Consider the following 22,657-nt stretch of genomic DNA (forward strand, 5'->3'; position numbering starts at 1 on the left):
AAAAATAAGTTTTCCGTCCAGTTCTTTTTCGAGTCCGACAGTTGTTTTATAAACTCATTTTTCCAAAGTAGAGGGATTAAGACAGAAAACCAGTTCGATGCTACCGTGCTAAACAAGAACGCCTTATACGTATACAGACGTAGCCGAATTGTTTTCGATAAAATGCGATTTTCCGAGAAAACTTAAAAGTCTTCTTTGTTCGAATTTCTCGAATAATTTTATTAGCAATTTAACCCATTTGATAATTTATGAAAGAATGATATTAATATAGATTTTCGAAAAATACTTATTTCAAAGGAGACATTTTCTAGTACTTGGATGTTCATGCGTAGTTTTTATTTCACTTTTGCATGATACGCTTCGATTAAAATAAGGGCAGTTCATTCCATAGAGACATACATACGTGGTACCAAGATGTGACAATTGATCGGACGGAAACCAAACACGATTCAGATGTCGGAGGAAAAATTTGATCAATTAATTGAATTGTGGTTTAAGGCGAAAATTGGCAAGATATGGGTCATTGGGTGATGAGTAATTTTGGAATAACTGAGCCTCTGAATAGACAAACCGATGAATCAACACAAAATTCTGTTGCATAGGCAACTGACCCACAGGAGAAATTTAGCGAGCAGATTTAACCGTTGTCTGGGTAGTTATTTTTTTTTCAAGGTGAGGATTTTAGATTTCATTTTAATTTCAATAGGTATTCGAGTGTCAGAGCTAATTCTCCACATCTATGCGACAGGCAAAGGCGTTTCTGAATGCTAGGTGAATTTAAATACGAAAAGGAAAATAAAACATGAAATATTTAATAGGCAAATTTTTTTGGTTGGATAGTTTTGAGCCGTTTTGCCATTTGGTTGAGGGTCAAGGTGAACTCGATGCCACACGTGACGCCAAGTCGTATTTGGGTTGCATCTTCTTCGTATGTCGATGATGAAACTCCCAAACCACGAATCTCGGTTTGGGGCGTCGCAGACTTCCTGTCATACTTTAATTTCCAAATGTACAACTACTCAACGTCAAATTATGCAAACCTCCTTGATTTTTTTTTCTCTACGCAAAGAAAATCCTGTGAACGGTTTATGGAATAATGTTGATTTGTTTACCTCCAAAAAAATTAAAAGATAGCGGAGATTTAGAAAAACCGCAAACTAGATAAGCGGTTTGGGAGTTTCATTATCGACAAGCTCAGTTCATACACTATGCTTTGGAATTGTGGTGCGGAGTCGAAGAAAAGGCGGAAAGAAAAGTGAGAGAAAACAAACGTATAAAAAAAATATAAGATAAATTCAGCAAAGCTTTAAGGTATGTCGAATCTGCATTATTTGCTGCGAAAAACACTTAAAAACTGACTCTTTCAAAGCATTTCTAATTTTGTGAACGGGAAATTGCAAAAGGAAGAGAAACGTAGTCAACAAATCCAGACGATGTCATCTGTCGAGTTGGATAAAAAAATCGGATTTCTTAAACTAAACGTATACAAGGAAAGGTCTTTAAAATTTTTCTGAAGAGATTTGCGAGGATTTTAGGTAGCTTTTCCTGAAAAATATTTTTTTTTTTTAAAAACAAACTTCAAACCGCCAGTTTGATTTCAATTTTTTTATTTCTTTCTTTATATCGTACATTTTTGGAGTCTCAATGCAATTATTTATGCCTCAATCTCAATTGGATTACATTTTGCAATTTGGAGCTGCAATTAATGGCCCAGTTTAAAAACCACGTATACACCATTAACTTCCCTATAGACGTATGTGTTTTTACGAATGAACCAGTAAGTGTAGTTTCTAGTTGCAAAATGTAGTCCAATTATGAGTCTGTGTCGACAGAGGTCTAATTTCTCGCAGACAGTCACAAATTAACGAATGAAAATGGAATAAAAACGTGGCATCGAACATTTTTGAAAGATGAGTATTATGAAAACGTCTTCGCAGACCGCCGATCATCGATACGTTTGACGTTTGCACCCACCCCCACCCTCCCCTCGATGCAACGTCGCACAGTGGATCGAGTCAATTGGAGAGGTCGGACATAAAATTTTTTACAATAACTGTAAATTTTGGTGACCATTTCGTCACAGTTTAAATTTTAAGGTATGCTTCCAGAAGAGAATTTTACGAGGAAAACACTAGACCCACTTTTAGAACCTCAAAATGTTGTATAAACGGAGTTATGAGCTTTCAAAGTTTCCACATTTTATCCAACCTCTCCTATTGACTCGATCCACTATGCGTCAAACGGAATCCTGTTAGCGAGGCTGCGAGCCCTGAGACGGATAAGGACCGATTTTTGCGGATCACCGACGGCCTTGGCTCGTGACGCCAAACGCGATTTTAAGAGCCGAAATTCGCGGCTCGAAATCTTGAACCCAGCATCAAGGAAAAGCTAAAGGTGAGCCTCCGTCCAGGGAAGAAGCTCCACAAAAATCAGTCGTGACGTCGACATCACAGCAGGAGCCGATTCATCTCCGCTTTACGTCTTCTACTTAAATTGGGGGACATGGAAGGCAAGGCGCATAAGTGTTTTTGTGTTTGTCGTTTCAAAATTGCCTGGATCCTTCTGGTGGAAAGAAAGTTCAAACTGACTTTTTTATGCTTAAAACTATAAATTGAAAGCGAATTTTCATAGAATATGCGTCAAGTTTTAATTGAGATCATTAATATCTCAATTTTTTTAAAAACTGCACTTATGCGCCTTGTCATCCAAGCCCCTCATATACAGTTCATTGGCCATTTTTATAGCCGTTCCATAGTCAGCCCTTCTGGAGGCTCTACTGGTTTGCACTCTGATTTAGGGATTTATAAGAAGGCCTATGACATATCAACATTGTAAGGGCAATGTTAATGAAATTTTAGTAAAATTTAACGGTGCAATCGTCAAACTTCAAGCATTTTGATTTGGAGTCGGTTGAAAGCATAACATATTAGCTTACAGTTCGATTAACAGCGTGATTTTTCTCAGCGCCTCTTTTGACGCCTGAATTTCTGGGTTATTCTGACTGGGGTAAGGTTTAAGTCCTGCCTTGGACATTTCCAATCAATAATTGGACGTATTTCTACCAAACAGACCTATGCGGAGGTGAGAAAGATGGGGTGTGCTCTATAAATCTGCATAAGAAGCAATGTAAAAGTGGGCGTGGTTCCTTTTGAAGAATTGGCAAAGCGGGATATTGCATTCTATCAAACAGACCTATGTGCAACTGAGTGCGGGAGTCATGAGCCGCGGGCAGGGCAAGAAAGCGTTGTGGACAGGGCTCATGAGTTAAAGCGTCCCGACGACGTTGCCCTCGTTCAGCTCCCGCTCACTCATTGCCGCTGACGTCACTGGCGCTTTATTATTCTCATTCACTCTTACGCAAGAGAACTAACGAGCACACCCCATATTTCTCACTTCCACATAGGTCTGTTTGGTAGAAATACGTCCAATTGTGGTTGCACCCAAATAAATTAGGTTACTAGCCCAAATTTTGTGGTGCTACCTCAACTTGAGTTGCGGTAATAACAAAATTAATTGGAAATGTCCATATCATCCAACAAAGTGGGGTGGTGCCACAATTTTAAGGGATAAATAATAACACCTTTTTTCCGTGTAGCTACTGTGTTTTCTGAGTAATTTTCGGCGATGGTATAATATTTTCATTCAGGTTTTCTTATTTTTGGTCGAATCCAAAATATTGCGCCTTCAAGTAACTCACACGCCCTCGGACCCTGATGCTAGTTACGATCAAAAATCGGAATTACTCCGATTCCTGGAGAAGTGTTCGAAGAATTTTCCAGAAAAATGGCGTTTGCTTACGTTTCCATCTTCGAACTGCGCAAACGAAGAAGAAACGTCTCTCGGATTGCAATACATTATACCTCAGCGTTTTTCATTCATGATGCGCTTCTCAAATTTCACCCGAGGCTGATCGATTTTCAGTCTTGACTGTGTACTTTACAGACGGAAACAGCAAAAAACAGTTTCCAAAATAGTCATTTTCCAACTGTGGCGCCAACAGAAAGCGTAATTTGCTGAATAAAACGAGACTATGTAGAGGCTAAACCGTGACTTGAATTAGAAAATAAAATTTTAGTGTCTGAGAAATTTCTCAAAACCTAAAGTTTCAGCCCACCTTATCAACATATACAGTCATTCATATCTATGGTCGTTACCTTACGCATAATATCTATCACAGTATTTACAGGACTTTCGTTACCTTCGCCCAAAAAATTACCTCACCGGTCCATAATCATGTAAACTTGAAATTAAACCTGCTACTTCGTTTTATGGGTATAAATCTCTATTGTTTGTAAAACGCAAAATATTTCATAAAATTCCGTGAGTTTTCTTTTCACGGGAATTAATTTCATGAGATTTTACATCTCTGGACTAGTTACGCCCTCTTGTTAGCAGTGTGGCGAAGCAGAGGTCTGGAATTCAGAGTCCTTGACTACGATAATATTAAAGTATCAAACTTGGTGTTGGTATGCATTTGCAAAACCTTTGATGTGACCTTTCGGAACGCCGATCGTTAAAATTACACGCATAGCATGCAAGTGGAGGAAAAAATGTGACGAAAAATTATGAACAGGGGAACCTCATATTCGAAAAACAGAATATTGCAGTCATTATTTCATCATGCGGTGTAAGGTGAACTTACACTATTTTTCTGATAAAATTTCCCGAGGAAGTTGGTTGTATGAGTTTGACCAGTAAAAATAAAAATTAACTATTATTTTGTTCTTTCTTCTATTGAGGCTCTCTTTGGTTTAAAACTGTAGAATGATTTGCACATGAAACTAAAGTTAGGAAAAACCACGAATAGTTAGATATTCAGGTTCATAATTTTCGGCAAATATTTCTCAGAGGACGGATTTCACGATTTTTTCCCCCCTGTTCAACGAACGCTGGATGCAATCTTTCTAGTTTGAGACGAAGTTGTATTCCGCAGTCTTTGTGTTGTGAATAGTTTTGTAATCAAGATTTTATAGATGAGCCGAGATGCATTAACCTATTCTTCATTTACTCGCCAAATTGTTCGTGTCAAATGAATCATTTTTTAAGTACCTTCCCTCACTTCTCATCAATCAGTTTCCATTGCGCCAATCATACGGCGTAATAAACATACCAAAAAAGGTATAATATCGGGGTGATTCCTTAACCTCCCCCAAACTTTAATCGGGAATTCCGCAAGGATAAACTTCGGCGAAAGATACGAGCTCATTTGACACCAGTTTGACCGAAAACTGAAAATCTCATTCTTTTTTCTTTTTAAATAAGAAAATCGTAAGAAATGATTTTTCTCATTTTAATCGGTACTTGTGCTTAAGTGGTTGGCACACGTCATCCGAACATAGGAGTACAGTTCCCCTCTATTCATTCTTAGATGACATTTTAGACCATCAATTTGATGAAGTTTTTAAGTCCATCAGTTTTATCCGAACTAACGTCGGACCAAATATGATAACTGTCTTCATTTCTTCGCGTTTATAGCATTTTTTCCGTCAGCAATAACTCTATATACAACTTCTGATGCAACGTACCTCTGTTCAAAAAATTAAAAAAAATTAGGTATTGAACTTTTTCTTTGGCTACCATGTCTGCCCTCTCGTAGATTCAACCAATCGTAAGCATTGCACTTGTCGCCTCCGTAAGTTCGCGAAACACCATTGGAACGTACGAGAATAATTTTGGAGTACTGTCCCAGTCTGATCCGCCATCGTAGCCTGCTGACAAAACAGCTGGTAGAATTGGCAGAGATCTTAGCGAGATTGCATGTAAACGGGTGGAATTTGAGGGATTAACATTCTCAGGCAGAACCACTCGAAAAGCGACCAGATGCAAAAAATACGAATGTATTACCTAATCTTCCCTCCTAAGTTTGAAGAGTTGGAACTCGTTCACATTGCTGCTGGTTCCAGTTGGGCCTAAAGGCACCGTTGCCAATTTCAAAATTACAAAAATGGTACTATTCACTACGGTGCTGTGTTGCTTTGAAATTTAGACACTAACGGTGCAGTGAGATTTGCAAGAATTAGAAACTTCGATTTCATTCTCTTACCCAAACCTTTCTGCCGCACTCGAAATTTTTGTGTGCCAAAATTGACCTTTAAAGTCAAATTCACTTAAGTGTACTTTTATTAGTTGAAACATCCTTCCTCAAGTGTTTTTGCAAGACTAAGAGTGAAGATAACATGTCTTAAGCATAAATTTTTTTCACGATTATTGTAATTTTCAATTTTTTTTTCTTTTTTTTTCAAGTTGAGTTATTACTCTTTTACGCGCAGATTTGACCACTTAAAATATTTCCGTATTTTAAAATTATTTTTCAATTTTCTCAAATAAGATTCTCATCTCAAAATTTGCATTTCCGTTTTCTAATGGTTTTCGATTACATAACCTTTCTTTGTCGCAAATCCAGTCCACGGTTGGCGAGAATAAATTCTCTAATACTATAAAGCTGCGATAAATGGATGAAACTTTAGTCTGCAAAAAAACGGGGCTTTTGATTTATATCATAAAGCGAGCGTTTCCCCAGAGTATATAGGTCGGATTTAAAATACTGAATGAGTGAGGAGGATTTACATCATTTTCGGCGTCATGTGCTTCAAAGAATATTCCCACTCAGCGATTTACAATATGGCAACATTGAAGTTGGAAAAGCCGCGCGCCAATTTGAAAAATTCTAAGCAGATAGGCCACTAATTCTATTGAAATAAATGCGAAGGAGGTGTGTCCGCATTGGTGTCAAACCGTGCGATTGTCGTTAAACTATGCAAGCAGTTCTTGGCTGGACAGCCGCCAAGACAATCTATGCACTTAAGAGTTCCGATTATCGAACATTCCAAGTCCATCTAAAGTTATCTAATAGAATTATAGACGAATTTATTTTCGATAAGCGCTCGACAAAGGATTAGAATCATCATCCATTCTGTGTTACTAACAATCGTCGTTTCCCTCACGAAAGAACTTAACTACATTTCAATGTTGCAGAATTTTACCGGAAGAATTTTGAACACTTCTGACTGAAAATTTCACTGATTTTTCTTCTGATTTCATGCAAAAATCAAAAAGAAGTTTGGAAAAAATTTACGCATGTATACGTTCTCACAAAAAATTGATTGGCTTGAGTCAATCTTGCAACCTTGGAATGGAGGCACGTTCTTTTGTCCTGGAAACGACTAGGAGCTAGGACCAATAGGGTCCTCCACTGGTCACTAGTGGCCCGGACCTCCAACGGGCACTTTGAGTGGTTCAAAAGAGATATTAATTTTCAAATTCATACTGTTTACACACTGTTAGAATGATGACACCAACCTGACACATTGCCCACCCAAAAAGAATATGAAATCATACGGCTCACGTTTCTCAGGTTCAGTAACAAGCCAGGACTGCCGGATCACATCATTAATGACACCAAAACCCCCGGAAGTAGAGTACCTGTATAGTGAGAGTATGGACAGATCGCTTCATGGAGGTCTTACGGCCCAAAAGTGCAGCCATCTTTCTAACCAACTTCTAACACACAAAATTTCACTGCCAGTATGCAGAGTCTGCAAACTCCAATTCTAACCAAAGATGGCCAAGAATGTACAGAAATGAGCGTTCTTCCGCAAAAATGAGTAAATTTATGCAAAAACTGAGTCAAATGAGTGCTTTATAAACGACAGTTTGTAACAATAGTATTAGTAAACCGATCAAGATAATTGAAATTTATAGGTTGGCTGCATTTCTGGGCCCTAACTTTATTCGCAGAAGCATCGGTGAAGGCCTGATGAATTTTCGGAGTTTCACATCTGTCCGTACTCTCGCTATGCGGGTACTCAACCCGGAAGAAAACACCATTTTCCGATGGAATCTGGCAACGGGCGGGGCAGCCCGCAGACTCGCGAAAAGGCCGTCGCGCGGTTATTGCCCTGCGCCGGGGGCAAGAAGGTCACGAGGTCAGCGGGCCCGCGGCCCTGGCAAGGTCACCGGGCGAGCCCCCGATGAGTCAGCGGGGGCGGCTCCCTCAACCCCCGTCGGAGCCCTACGCGGGGCCTCCCCAACCACCGCGGCTTCGGCCGTCTTCGCGCCGCGGTGGTATATATACCGCTGCGGTTCGGGCGGCGGACTCATTAGTTGGCAGCGCGCTCGGAGTTCGCGGAGACTTAGCGCCCCCACCGAGGAACGCGAGTGCAGTGATACGCCCGAGACTCGGAAAAGTCCGAGACTAGGAAAAATCCGAAACTAGTTTTCCCGAGTTTTCCTCTCCCCGCCGACCGACCAACGTGACCCACATTGTTCCGTATCGCCGTGTCGCGCTTTTGTTTTGTTTTTTTTTGTCGTGGTTTTAGTCCCGGGCTTACGCGCCTATTGTTCCTAGTTTGGTTTTAGTTTGTGCTCAGAATGTGGCCGTGGAAAAAACTCGAGTCTAAGGATAAACTCAAATCGTCAAAATGGCTGGTACGTACACGATGCACTTTAGTTTGTTTGTATTTGACCGTTTTGCGGGGGTGTTTGACTCTTTGACGCCGGGCGCCATGCCTTCCGCGGAGACCACGTGCTTTGGCCTTTGTTTACTTGTCCTTATCGGATTTTCCAGCAATTTCGCCGTGCTTGATCAGATATGCCAAAAATTTCCACAATATTGATAATCAGTTTCCCAGAAAACCAAGATTGCGACACGTGCTGGTCACACTTTGGCAATAAATATTAAATTCAATTAAATTCTAATTCACCTTTCTCTACGTTTTGATCTATAATTTTGGGCGAGTCCGCCGTGTGATATCAGTTCGGCAAACAGTTTTCGCTGATAGAACTATCATCAAGAATCATGAAAATACCGACGATAATTATTCAAGTCAATTTTAAATAATCCTTTAGCTTTTTTCAATTTAGAAAATATTAATAATTAGAAAAAAAACATCGTTCCTATAGCACGAGGTCATAGGCGTTTGTTTACTTTGTCATCAATTATTTGTCTTGCTGTGTTCGGATCGGGCTGCGTTGCGTATCATTTTCTTATCACTTATAGGAAAATTAAAAATCAGATGAAATCATGGAGCTTATCCGTAAGAAGATCTAGAAAACCTACTTATTTAAATTGAGAGAAATGGGGATTTAAAGGCATTTAAGACTGTACCGGGGAACGATTTTCATTGCTTAAGAATTTGAGTGAATATGTTCTACGCGAAGAAAGAAACCAACAGAAAATTTTAAGAAATAATATACGTTCTGCTTCAAAGTTAAAAAAGTTAGACACAGAGGAAGTAATGATAATATTCGTTCACTGGAAGACCTGGCAAACCAACAAACTCATTCAAACTGAGGGCCAAAGATGGTTCTGAAAGATTAAACCACACGGAAAACCTACGTATTCGTATATTTTCCTATGATTTCGGTCGTGAAATTCTGAGTAAACGGGTTTCTGAGAGAAGGGTTTAAATTACAAAACTTCAACTTTAATAATAAAAAAAGGTTCGTGGAGACAAAAGAAAAAAAACATTCTGATCAGTTACAGAGAAAAAGACCGAAAGAAATACTAACAACGGGTGATCAATTGGACTTCATTTTGCAATTAGGAACTATAATTTCTGGCTCATCCAAAAAAACATTTACGTGCATAAGGGAACTAATGGTCCATACGTTGTTTTATACTGAGCCAGAATTTATAGTTCCTAATTGCAAAATGTGGTCCAATTAAGGTAGACATGATGTTTGGGTAGTTACTGGCACTTTACGGCTCCGATTCGATACCTATAAAACGTCAAAATCACGTACGGATCAAGACGACAAGTATCAAGATGCCGGCATGTCTCAGTGCGAGAAAATCCAGATTTTCCGAAACAAAATGAAATGGAGTTGAGATAGTTGCATTCGAGTTCGTAACTTCCTATCCAAGTTGGATCTAGCATTTCCGTGCTCAAGCTTTCAGAGAAATGACTGGTTCTTATCAATGTTAGGAGAGATGTATATCGTACTTGTTCAGCACAGAGACGCCTCTAAATGCATGGAATAGATCTTAGTGCTACTGGGGGCTTCGTTTGATATCACGAATTCTACCTAAATCTGGCAGAATTACGGTCAAAATCGTGCGATAAAACGATAAGGCAAGCGGAGTTCCACTTTTGAAACGGCTATCTTTTTCAGATTTTAAAAGCCAATGATAGATCGTAGATAGACCGTGGTAGATAGATCGTTAGGAAGACTTCAAAATAGGTACTATTTCGAGAAATCCCAAATTTTAACGAGATGCTCCTTTTGAAACTTAAGAAGAAATTGCATGGTTGGAATGATTTTGTTTTTTTGGTTGATTTTTTTTTAAAAAAATGTAAAGATCGCGAAACAAATTCACTCGGATACCTTATTTGATTTTTCAACTATATTTCACGATAGGAACGATCTCATTGATGTAGAAATTCTGCCGTGATGGCGAAGAGAGCAGTAAGTGCATTTCTGTATAATGGTCCAGTTACACGATCAAATTGAGCCATCAAATTGAAGCTCTGAATGGTGGAAAAAGACCTGAGGTGAGGATGCGACCAATGAGAGGCCCAATTTGATGGCTCAATTTGATCGTGCAACTGGACCTTAAGCCATGGTTAGCAGATGCTTTTATGAGTCTCTAGGTTTATCCCAGCATAAACTTACTGCTCTCTTCGGTATCACGACAGAATTGTGAGTTAAAGCATTTAATTACCCGGAATCATCGGAGGTTCTTCGATCAATCTGACTGAAAGATTTTTTGAGGATTTATTTATTTTCTGGTTTTTTTCATCTTCTTTTTATGAGAGAAACTCTGCTCTTTGCGAAAAATTTTACATCTCTGCAAGCTATTTCAGGTTCCAAAATTTTGAATATCAACTGTAGGGCAACCTGTATAGTGCATGTAATTGACTTTTCCGAGCTTTTTCTCTCTTTTTTCGTTAATTCCGTTAATTTCACAATAGTATTTTAAGAGTATGATCAGGGTTTCTGATAAGACAAAAATCTAAAAGAATATTATACTTTTAATCACAAAAAGGCAACGCTGTGACCAGACAGAGCATGCAACAGTATCACAATCAAGGTAAGAGTTAATCAATAGGTAAATGACGCTCCAACACACTAATAAAGTCAAGTTCATCTTATCAGGCGCGCAAAATTTTCAAAAAGTGGAGTTGCCAGAGTGAACATTTTCCGAAGAATTACTCTTGTGCCAAACGGGGACTTTCGAGACGAAATGCAACGCATCGTCGGCACGTGCCCTCCATGTTTGGGTTTCGATCCGCCGATTTAAAACAACAAACTAGCAACGCTGGATTTCGTCTTGAGGCTCTCAGTAAGCATTAAATTTCAGTGTTTCAATTAGATCATACTTTTCCTGTATTGACGCAACTGTTCAGGTATCAAACCGAACAGCGCGAAACATTACATATGAGCATAGGCGCACTTGTGATTAGCATTAAAGTTTGGCTACTCCTCAATCTGGGGGATTGCCATATTGTGTATAAAATCTCGTGCTTTACATCAATTTCCATAGGGGAACGAATTTCCCATGACAAAGATTTTCGGAAACGTTTGGCAAACATGTGGATCCGCGAAAATTGTCTGCTTGCAAGATCAGGGTGTCTACCAATAAAGTCGTCGGTTATTGCAGAGAAACGACATAAATTTTCTAGTACCTTCAAAAAAATTGGGTCGAAATTCGAAGTTATAATTATTGCGTTTTTCTCAAATTCGCGGTTTTTCGTTCTGACTCTGCAATGCTGATGAAGGGTCAAATAATGGATTTTTTGTATGTTTTCTTCGGAAAATGATGCAGAGAAGATTCTTTTAGATGTTGACTGATTATCCAATTTTTTTCAACCCTAACTTAAGGCACTGCTTGCTTGACTTCTTCACATGTTCTGGCTCGAATCTGACCAAAATAACATTAAGAACATGTTTAACGTTATAGCACGTTAAGTTAGATGAGGGACCAATCATGAAAAGTGCATTGCTCTAAATTTTAAAATTTCAGACCAACTTTCTCCCTTATTGTCGTGCAACCGTCATGCAAGTTTAAACCTTCTGAAAAATTATTTCAGGCCTTGCTAAACATTTTCTTCTCTTCTCACGAAAACGCTGCATTTTTTGCTGATATTTTCACTAAAACTAACGATTTTCCTTTGAATAGTTCGCAGTTTCCACTGATTTTTGCGTGATGTAAGGTAGTGCCAGGCTGTCAGACCCCTCCCCCCTTTCCTTCCTAGCACATACCGTAATTTATGAGCGACCCCCGAGTGTCTTGTTTTTGAACAGTCAGCATGGTCAGCATCAGTAATTTTATTGTTCTTAAGATGAAGCTTCGTGAGTCATATTTTTGAGAGGATTAGTATAATTTAATGAGACAGGAACTTCTGTATCGGTGGTTTTCAGTGGCCTGATCAGCAGGTCTATTGCAGAATCGATATCGAATGATCTTGATCGATAAACTGCATTGTAAAGATAGAGAGGTGTCGATGAAACTCTTTCGATAACAATTCAACAATCGACCCGTAATTCGCAAGGGTAAGGACAAACGTCGTATGAGCATTCAAATGTTTACAAACCTCCTCGGATAAAATATTCAGTTTTGAAAAAAGTTACGAATATATTTCCTTGAAATTTTCAGGCTCATTGAATCAAATCACGACTGAAATTTTCCAAAGAGAAGAAAATTATAAAAAAAAACTCGCGAGTCCGCCAGAAGTTTCGTACCTAATACATTGGAGGGACTTTGACAACGCTGGAACGTTCATAAGACGTTTTTACTAAACATAGCAAACAGTCCTTCCTCTCCCTATTCTCCTTGCCAAAAAAGTCAGAAAATGCAACCTTGACCGGCTTTCGTCGTCCTTAGACTGCACTCTTCATTTGCGTACAAGCGAAAAACAAAGAACTTTCGCACGGTGGTGACCATTGCGCCCAGGGTTGTCGGATCGCCGATAAACTGGAAAATTCTCTGAGGTGCCCACAGTATTATAAAATTGAATTTCCCTAACTTTTTCAGGTTATACCTGATAATTTTGTGAAAAATTCCTATCTCCGGAGTTCGGCGACAAGGAGGGATGAAAAACAATAATTTTTAGATTTTCCGACCCTGACAGTAGAAAAGCCAGGGTAATAAATCGCGACACGCAAAATTTTTCCGGTGCCATAAAAACAATTTTCCCCTGGCTATAGAGTCATTCAGTCCGTTTATTTTCTCAGGTTTCCCAGATTTGGTCTTCTCCCTGATTTTTATCAGTTTTCAGGAGTTTCCCTGACAGTTTTTACCCTTATTCCTTGCGTTCGAGTGGGAAATTCTACGGTTTCTGCGATGAGAGGCGTGACAAGCGCAGCGCAGAAAAATGGAAATTGCGGCAGCACTGTTTTTCCTCAATTTAAAACCATGAGAAACAATCGATTCCGAACGATCGAAAATCGATTGTTTTACATGCATTAAGCGGACGAAACTCACTGATGCCAACTTGCGAGAGTCGCCGTTGGGCGCAAATACCGGAACGACGAGACGGCCTGGAAACAGGATATTTTAATGTGGATAATCGTTTCGATTAACTTCTGAAACGAGGGTATTACCAGTTATGATTTAATGAGAGAGTTTTGGGGGCGGAGGGAGGGAGAGGGAGGAATGGCCGATAAAGCAAAAACCTGACCACTGCTGACTGGTGGGCGGAGGCGGTCTGGGTCTCGTGATCGGCTCATGCAAGCTCTTCATTGAGTGAATTTTCCCAGAAAAATAAATTCCTTGGAAATTGAAGTGTGCGCCAGTTCTGTCATGCAAAGGTAAAACGCCTTATGAAATGCGAATGTTGCCAAATTCATCCTAATTTTCACAAAATTTAATTTTCAATTTAAACCTGACTGCCTGCGAATTTCAAAACAAAATATTTAAAACTATTTTTAAGAATTAATAATTCATCGAGGTATATTTGAACGCTCATACGGCGTTCTTCCTTGTGTGATTTGCGATATATCGATTAATCTACAATTTAAACCTATGGAAAAGGATCGAAAAACAGGGTGTTCGCAACGAATACCTTAATAGTCGTACCAAAGCTCAAAATGGGGAAAAATCGATAATCGATCTTTCACGCTTCGCCACAGACCCCTTGATCTGATACCAAACTAGTTTTCCGCGACCTAACCTGAGTCGGCAACTTTAAAACGCAGACAAGAGAAGGAAGCTTTAAAATCAAACAAGTCTTCACAAATAAATACCATAGCTTTACAGCAGACTGATTACCGACACTTGCTTTTTGTCGACAAGAGACATGACAGTTGAAAAGGAGTTATGTGATGGGTTGTTGGTATGATGCAAGTTCTTTGCCGTGCCTGGATCGAATTGGATAATCGGCGAACATCGGCAAATCTCTGAAAAAATGGGTTCATTAGTCCCAAAAAACAGTTTCCATATGCAGTTTCTGATTGAACGGAGGAAACTGCTTGTTGCGTAAGGAAAGTGCAAGAATGATTGCATAAGAAGCATACTTCGTTACGACATGAGTTTCCTGCCACGAAGAAATTTTCCAGGTTGTCACTGATCAAGAAAAAAAACTACATAGATTCTCTTGGGAAAAGCTTTTCTTTCCGGCGGGCCTAAAAGAGAAATTCAATCTAGGATCATCCTTGCAGTTATCTTATGAACAAAGACAAAATTTCCATGATTGAACTGCATTTTGCAATCAGAAACTACTGATTCTGGCTCGCTCAAAGAAGCAATCACCTGCATACGGAAAGTACTAGCACTTTTGTTTCTAAAGTTATTCCGAAACATTAGTTCCTTCTTGCAAAATATAGTCCAATTATAGTCTGCTTTTGCCGGATCCCATTCAAATTTTCATTACAAATACAGGAAAAAGAGAGCTGATGGATGAAGACGTATTTGCCAATTTTTCTGCTTCGGACAGCAGACTCTGAAAACAGCGGCAAGCCGGTGCTTGAGCTCAGGCGCTTGGCTGTCGGATGAAAATTGACACGAAATCAATCTGGGCGATCATTGCACAGAAAGTGTCGGGAATCCGAAGTTAGTCCACCGGGCCTTTTCGCCGGACAGAAGCTGAAATTGTCGGCGCGATAACCTTGAGAGGGAATTTAAGATCAACAGAAGTACTAAATGTAAACACTCCATTGTGATTGTCGTGGTGCAGGTCATGTCTCGTTTCCGCACGAACGGCAGCATCGAAAAACAGTGGCTAAAGACATTTTTACATGGACAGATTTTAACAAACACGTACCTCTCGAAAACCTCGCAAGAGCGAATAAGCGCAATTTTAAAAATCCATTCGAGGGCGTGTCTTGGCGCTACCCTGTTCATTTTAGCTCCTATAATTGCCACCGGAATGTCATCAGTCAAATATACGATCAGAGCTCAGTTCTAGGCACCTTGTGAGACGGAGATCTCATTAGTAATGGCGAAAAGTGGCTCAAAGTATGCGCTGTGAAAAGCTGGTTGTTCTAGAGGAGACGGATTGAGAGTTTGCTCCAGCCTTTTAGCGACATTATAAACGTTTGATGTTATTGTAGAGACGGTTAATTTTTACGAATTCTGCCGCTTGGTCTTCGACGTTGACTTTGACTGAGTCAATTAAAAGTCGAATTGGCTTCTACTTAGCTGATGAGCCACACTGAAAAAAAAAAAAAAAAAAAAAACACATTGGATCAAGAGTTCAGACTCTTGAAAACATTGACAAGAAAAGAGATTCTTGATTCAACCAGATTTAAGCTTAAATCAAAAAGAAATCCGCTTAAATTAAGAGGCTTGATTCTTGATTTCAGCTTAAATCTGATTGGATCAAGAGTATTTTTTCTTGTCTATGTTTTTAAGAGTCTGGACTCTTTCTTGATCCAATGTGTTTTTTTTTTCAGTGCATGTGTTGCACAGTTCGTTTGACAAAAAGCCGATGTTCTGTAAACTTGCTTCAGTTTTCTTTGCAAACGTGCTGAGTAAAACGCGTTACCAGCGTTACCTACTTCAGAGCCAGGAACGAGAGGAGTTGCGTGTTGCATCCCTTGTAACTGAAATGCTAAAATGTTGAGGAAGTAACCCAAGAGTTAGGATTTTTCGGTTTTTACCATTGCCAGGATAATCTATCTTCATTTGAGCCAGTGCTTCCAACACCCATGAAACTTAGGGAGCTATTTTGCTATCTCCTTGAGTATTTTTTGCATAGAATTACAACTTTAGTCTTCATAAAAGGAAAACTTCAGTCGGATCAAAAATTAAAAGTGACTTTTCTGCTCTTCTAATAAAAAAAAACTTTATTCTTCCTTCTTTTTTTCAGAAAAAAAGTTCCTTTAATATATCAGTGAGAATTTTGTTTTATTTATTTTTTAATTATTTTTTTTTTAAAAAAAAAAATATATGTTTTCAACGATTTCTCAGTGAGAATGAATCTCGTTTCCGCAAAATACGTGCAAAAAATGAAAACTTCGGTTCAATCTGGCACTATGATCAGGCGACATGACACACGGTTATCGAAGAGCTCGAAGAAGTCTCAATGATTTACGAGCCGATTGCGAGGATGACATTGTTTCATTTCGCGCGAAACGCAAGTCGCGGCCGTCGGCGGAGATATTCGCAAATTGCACATGGCATTAACCACTCGATCCGCGATGCAACGAGGGGTCATATATGTAACACCGACGAGTCATGCCGCACTTTCCGACGACGCTAGGCATCTTCCGAAACTTTTAACTCATTGCTTCCGAGTTCCGGAGACCTTCGCCGCGACACATTCGGGCGTTTAAATCCTCTCGTCCGCTTACTTCTTGGGATCGGTGCGGAAGTAGGCGGGACTCTATCGTAAACGTACCCTCCCCCAGGGACACGGACATTAAAATGTCTCTAATGCAGCTTCCAGGGTTGCCACAGAATTTAGAAAATGAAATCCCCTGACATTTCCCTGATTTTCCTGTCCGTTTTAGTAAAATCCCCTGAGAATTGACGAAATTCCAAACGGTTAAATAGAAATAATTAGAGAAATTTTCATGCAAAATCTGTTGACTGAAACATCAAACCCATTTTAGGAAGCAAATATGGGTGACTTACCAATTTTTCCCAGACACTATCGTCATTTCACGTCGTCCCTGACATTTCCAGGTTTTCCCTGACTTTTTAAAATTCCCTGGAATTTCCCGCTTTTCCCGAAATTCCCTGATTGTGGCAACCCTGAGCTCCTTAATATTTCAGGCTGGGATCAAAAAGATGCTAACGTAAATGTTAGTAGATCTAATAGACGTATTTTGCACACCGAGGAATCGAGTACTTGCTACTATATTTACTTGGGATCGTTTGCAGCTATAGAAAGTAAGGTGCTTTCAGTCACTTTTTTTTTCGTGGCTACTTTTAAGATTGTTGGAAGTCTCTTAATGGCATTGTGGAGCTTAAATATTCTAGTTGACGAACTTTTATTACTCATATTAATATTACCTACTAGATGGATGTTAAACAGCGTAATGGGTGTTTCGTTTGGCAAACATACCGAAGTTTGGTAAACTTGTTTGGCTCATTACGTCACCCGAAGCTCATCACCCACCTAGTAGGTAAGGTAAGATGACTATTGCTCCCATACAATTGTCCAATGAGGAAGAGTTGAATCCTCCAAAAGTAGAAATCTCCACCCAGAGACAAGAGACCCTCCACTGGTATCTTGGCAATGGTGGAAGCTTTTAGTTTCGCGACTTCAACATTCAAGTGTTGACCTACCTACTATGTGAATGATTAACAACGAGATGAGAGTTTCGTTTAGCAAACAAACCAAAGATTGGGAAACTTCTTTGACTTATGACGTCACCCGAAGCTCATCATCCACTTAGTAAGTAAGTCAACAGCCGAAAAGGGGGTGATGACTGTTGGCCCCTTATAATTGTCCGCAAGGAAATGTTGAATCCCCGAAAATAAAAGCTTCCACCTGTCGCTAAGAGGCCAGTGGAGGGTCTCTTGCCTCCGCTTTTGAAAATGAGGTTAGCTTCGCTAAACCGTTTTTTCAATACTTCAGTCATCAGTTGTCATTAGGCGAATTTGAACGTTGAGTTCCGAACATAACTTTCACACTATAAGGGAGGTAACAGTGCGGAATCTCAAAAATATTTCGCCTCCGGCTGGAATTCGTATTTACGTTTCTGAACTGACCTGCCTTGACCGAAAAAACTGACCTAACCCACGCACGTTAGCGTTGACGTTGGACAGAGACAGACGCAAACATCCTGACGCGAAAATTACACGCACGATTACGTGTTCGCGAGCGAGGATTCGCGGGGAGAAATGCACGGCTCGTGCGTGCGTACAACCTCTCGACGGCCTCGTAAGTTGTGGAAAATTCCACGTGGTCGCGAACCGTAGGGAAGAACCGCGTATCGCCTTTGAAAATATGATGCAGATTCGTGGTTTTTGCAATAGATGGCGTGTCGGGAGGCAGAATAGGCGAAAATCGGGCGGGCGAAACATGAAAGGCGAAGGCGACGCGAGAAGAGTCGGTACTCCAAACACTAACAACTGATCGGGGCCGGATTCGATTCGGACATCACTCGATAATTACCGGCTATTCAATTTCTTTGATGTGTTTACCTCGAGCCCGTTGCTGCATTTGCAAATTTGAGGTTAGAAAAGGAGCGTGAACGACAACACTCTTTCTGGCGAGGCTTCCACAAGCTGCCACAGGGAGCGTTTGTATCACGGCTGGAGACAAAACGTCCTTTCTCAGACGAAGGAGCGTAACTGCATTTCAACACTCAAAATTTTAACTCGGGAAATTAATTTTTCCTAGGAAATTGATGGGGATCTTTACTTATTGAGAGATCCGCGAGAATATTTTTTGTTGAAAATCGGTCTTTTTTCATCTACTAAAAACGAGCACAGAGAAACAGAGAAAAATAAATCTTGCTTATAATATGCTCATAGTGGATTCTAAGTCAAACCCATTTTACTGGACTTAAAATGGTTTTTTTAAACCATATAAATGCTTTTCTCCAGGTTCGAATTTTTTTCACCATAATGGTATAATCGTAACGACGACTAGAAATAAGGGTTGGATCTGGAATTCACAATGAGCAGTGAAAGAAGAAACATTCCTTTTTCTCCATGTTGTGATTTGAAATCTACCGAACATAAAAAATAGAGCCTAAGACAAACCCCTTAAAACGACTCATTTTCCCGTAAATTATACACGATTCCATATCTTTATGAAGAAGCGAGTTATTTTACAGAATTTTTTACATCTAACAAAAAAAAATGCGTCTTGTAGCTGTTTTCATGTCTTTAGCTATACTTACATTAGGCAAAAATACACGCGTAGTGAGAACATTAAGTCGAAACAAAAACACGTTTCCTGGAATCCGGTCGCATATTTCATGTTGAACCCAATTTAATATTTATTGACGTATAATTAGGAGAGGTCATACTTCATTTCACAAGAGCACTGATAACTAAAATTTGTTTAATTTTTATGAGCGGCGACTCTTCTCTGGAGACGATTTCTAGATTGATTGGCGCGATGGGATTTGACTGAAATGTTTGCCACAGAATTATAGCGAAAGGAATGGTCCGTTGATTACAGACCAATAAAATGATATTCCTAACATGGGTGCTTAAATGATTTGAGCAGCGGTGGAACTTGGACTGCTCATAAATACACAGATCAATTAGACTTATTGACATCAAATTCACATGACTGACCCGCGAGCGAATTCAAAGAGGAGGTCAACTTGCCTCTGAATTGGAAAAACGGAAGAGGGCAAGGAAAAAGGAAAACTGAGCCTCTGCGGGGAATTATTTCTTCATGCCGGCTTGAAATCAGCCCCACATTTTCAAACACATCGGATGTCTCACAATCAGTCACATGTTTGCATCAACATTTCAAAACCGAACTTTAAATTTTCTCATAAACAATTTGGATGAACTTATGCTCGAAGAAACTGTGAGCAAATGAATAAAATGAAAAGGAACCATAAATCATGCTAATTCTACGTACATGTATAGTTCTTTTAATCAAATTTATTTGCACATAGTTCCGTTCAGCATAACTGCCTTTATTTCTTGTAAATTTTAATTAAGGCGTCAACGCACTTGCGAAAATTTGTTTTTTCAATAGGAAAAAAAAGGATCTTCGAGTACATTCCTTTAGAAAGAAAAATGAGATGGCAAACAGATGGACGTTTATGATAAATTAATGTGAAAGTTGTGTTACGATTTCATCGTTATTATTAAATAATTATTAATTGTATGAGCACCTTCGACACAAACCTCTCACTGTCTTAACACATTCGACCAGGCTCAGCAGTGATAACTTACAACTCAGATGTTTCGACCTCGAGGATTTTTTAATAACATTAATTTTTTCACGAGTTTTCTAGATACATATATTCCTTTTGTTCTCAAAAACTTCCAAGCAAATTTAAGTACATTCTGTCAATTTTCCAGCATTTTGGTATTTTAAAGTAGAAAGTAAAATCAAGCACATTAAAAGATTTCCAAGCGTCTTAATGAGTCATGGTTGAGCTTGGTCAGTTGATTTCGGTTGTGTGCACATCAACTGGACAGGATAAAAACTGACTTGGGTATTGGGGTCGGGATAATTCATAAATTCATGAATAACTCAAGAGGAGAGCAATTAAAATACGGAGAGAAACAAAAAATGCAGTATTCTAATGAGTGCGGAAAGCAGACGGGGGGAGAGGGACGCAGGACCCCGCCTCCTAAAATTTTGCACATTACAATGCGACATTGTTATGTCTTGTCCACGTCAATTGGAATCACTCACGTTGAATCGTTGCACGTGGCGGAGAATCGCAATTTGATGGATGAATTTTATTAGAACGAATCGGACAAAATTAATATTATCCGTTGGTCGTGCACTTTCTTCAAAAACGATATTAGTATGACATATTAACGGATTACATACCTACCGATCAATATGATGGGAAACATATACCGTCCGCGTTCCGGACTCAGATGCCGAACAGTTCCGGCAGTAGCATCCAGAGCAATAGAAGCTACGGCTGCAGCAGCACCCGGAACTTTCGGCCCCTGAGCCCGGAACGGACAGCACACTGGCAAAAAAAAAAATACATTGGATCTAGAGGCCAGACTCTTGAAAACATTGACAAGAAAATATACTCTTGATTCCATCAGATTTTTGCTTAAATCAAAAGGAAATCCGCTCAAATTAAGAGGCTCGGTTCTTGATTTAAGCAAAAATCTGATTGAATTAAGGGTCTTTTTTCTTGTCGATGTTTTTAAGAGTCTAGACTCCAGATCCAATGTGTCTTTTTTTCCAGTGTATGTATAATATTCCCGTAACTTTTTTTCGGTGCATTTCATCACAAAAACATTCATTCTTCACGCGCTCTATATTGATATCGAATCGATCCTCCAAATCACCCACATGGCGTCTCGCTTGCATCAAGTTCAACAAACCCCCAGTTGATCACGGCGCGGCGCGACGAGCTATTAAAAAAACATGGATTCGACTCCGCGCGGCTGGGCGGCATTAACACGGATCTAAATGACAATAAGCGCGCGTACGGAGTCATTAAAGCGTCGCTTTTCGCAAAGAAGGCTTTTTCAGACCAAAGGTTGCCGGGCCGAAGGACGATTCACGGATTATCGGGTGGGAATGACCGAATAAATCGCACGGATCGGCAACGCGACTGACGTCAGCATAAATTAGCATTGACGAAAAAAACACAATGGAGATGGACACCGGGTGCGCTCAGCTCGTCGTCCGAATTCTCACGGAACTGCGCGAATTTGGTTTGAAATTTGGCGAGCTTCGAGACGTGAGCAGATGTTAAAATTCAGAAAAATGGTGTTTCGGGGCTGTTGTGGGTGGGCCGGATTTAAGCCTGCATGTATTTTAGAATGTGACGTCAAAATGAGGTTGTAACGAATGCACGTTTTCGTATGAAAAATCGTAAAATTTAAATTAAAAGACGCTTAAGACTTCCTAAATTTGACGGTGTGTTACGTAGATGGGTCAAATTAAACGTATCGAGTATTACGTCAAATGATTATGGCGAAATGCAAAAGCTCTGATGCAAAGGAGTCGAAGAAAATGCTTGGTTTCAACTGCAAGATTAAGAAAAAATTATCTTCAAGCTATGAGGCAGAATGAGGCTTCCCAGGAGTAAAAAAAGTTAAGTTAGAAAAAACAGTAATACTGAAAAGACATCCTAAAAATAAAAAAAGTCCTTTGAGAATAAATCGAAGTTCAGGAGCGAAAAATCGCGAGTATGATAGAAGCACGGGTAAAATTTGCATATATGCTGTTGCTGGCTTGAGAGAAGATTCTTTTCGGACGCTCGAAATGTTGTGAAAGACTTGACTTGATATTCTTGATTGTTGTAGAATTTATCTGGCAAAAGAGAATGAAACTTGATAATTTTAAACTAGATCGGTTTTACTGCTGCAGCTACTGAAAAATTCGAACTTCTATTTTTGACATGGCAAATGACACCTCCTTCAACCTCTTTGCAAAACTAGACTTTCGTTAACAGGAGAGATAGTCTCGAGCCGAACTCATAAACTTAAATCCAAGCAGCAGTTAGCAGTCTTAAGCAGGAATGAGGCAAAACTGAATTTCTTACTAAACTATGGAAATTTGTAAAGTTTTGTATACATAGTTTTGCCTTCGATGTATAGGAAAATCTAGTTAAAAATTCAACTCAGATAACGACTATTCAACCTTGGCCA

At 39.5% G+C, this 22,657-nt stretch overlaps 2 protein-coding genes across 4 annotated transcripts in view; one reads left to right on the forward strand and one right to left on the reverse strand.

Annotated features, from left to right (window-relative positions):
- The window catches only part of Roc2 (Regulator of cullins 2), a 144,483-nt gene that overhangs the window by 44,062 nt on the left and 77,764 nt on the right, over positions 1-22,657 (reverse strand). The window lies entirely within an intron of this gene.
- The window catches only part of LOC109035808 (Trehalose transporter 1-1), a 134,359-nt gene that overhangs the window by 39,135 nt on the left and 72,567 nt on the right, over positions 1-22,657 (forward strand). The window contains exon 1 of one of the 3 annotated variants that reach the window (XM_019049582.2): positions 8,113-8,427. The exons of the other annotated variants lie outside the window; for them this stretch is intronic. Coding sequence (XP_018905127.2) covers positions 8,371-8,427 — 57 coding nt within the window. The 5' untranslated portion in view covers positions 8,113-8,370. Of the gene's footprint in view, positions 1-8,112; positions 8,428-22,657 lie in introns of those variants that run through there. 3 annotated transcript variants of the gene reach the window in all.

The sequence above is a fragment of the Bemisia tabaci genome, chromosome 7 (genome assembly GCF_918797505.1).
Source record: "Bemisia tabaci chromosome 7, PGI_BMITA_v3".
NCBI classification, from domain to species: Eukaryota; Metazoa; Arthropoda; class Insecta; order Hemiptera; family Aleyrodidae; genus Bemisia; species Bemisia tabaci.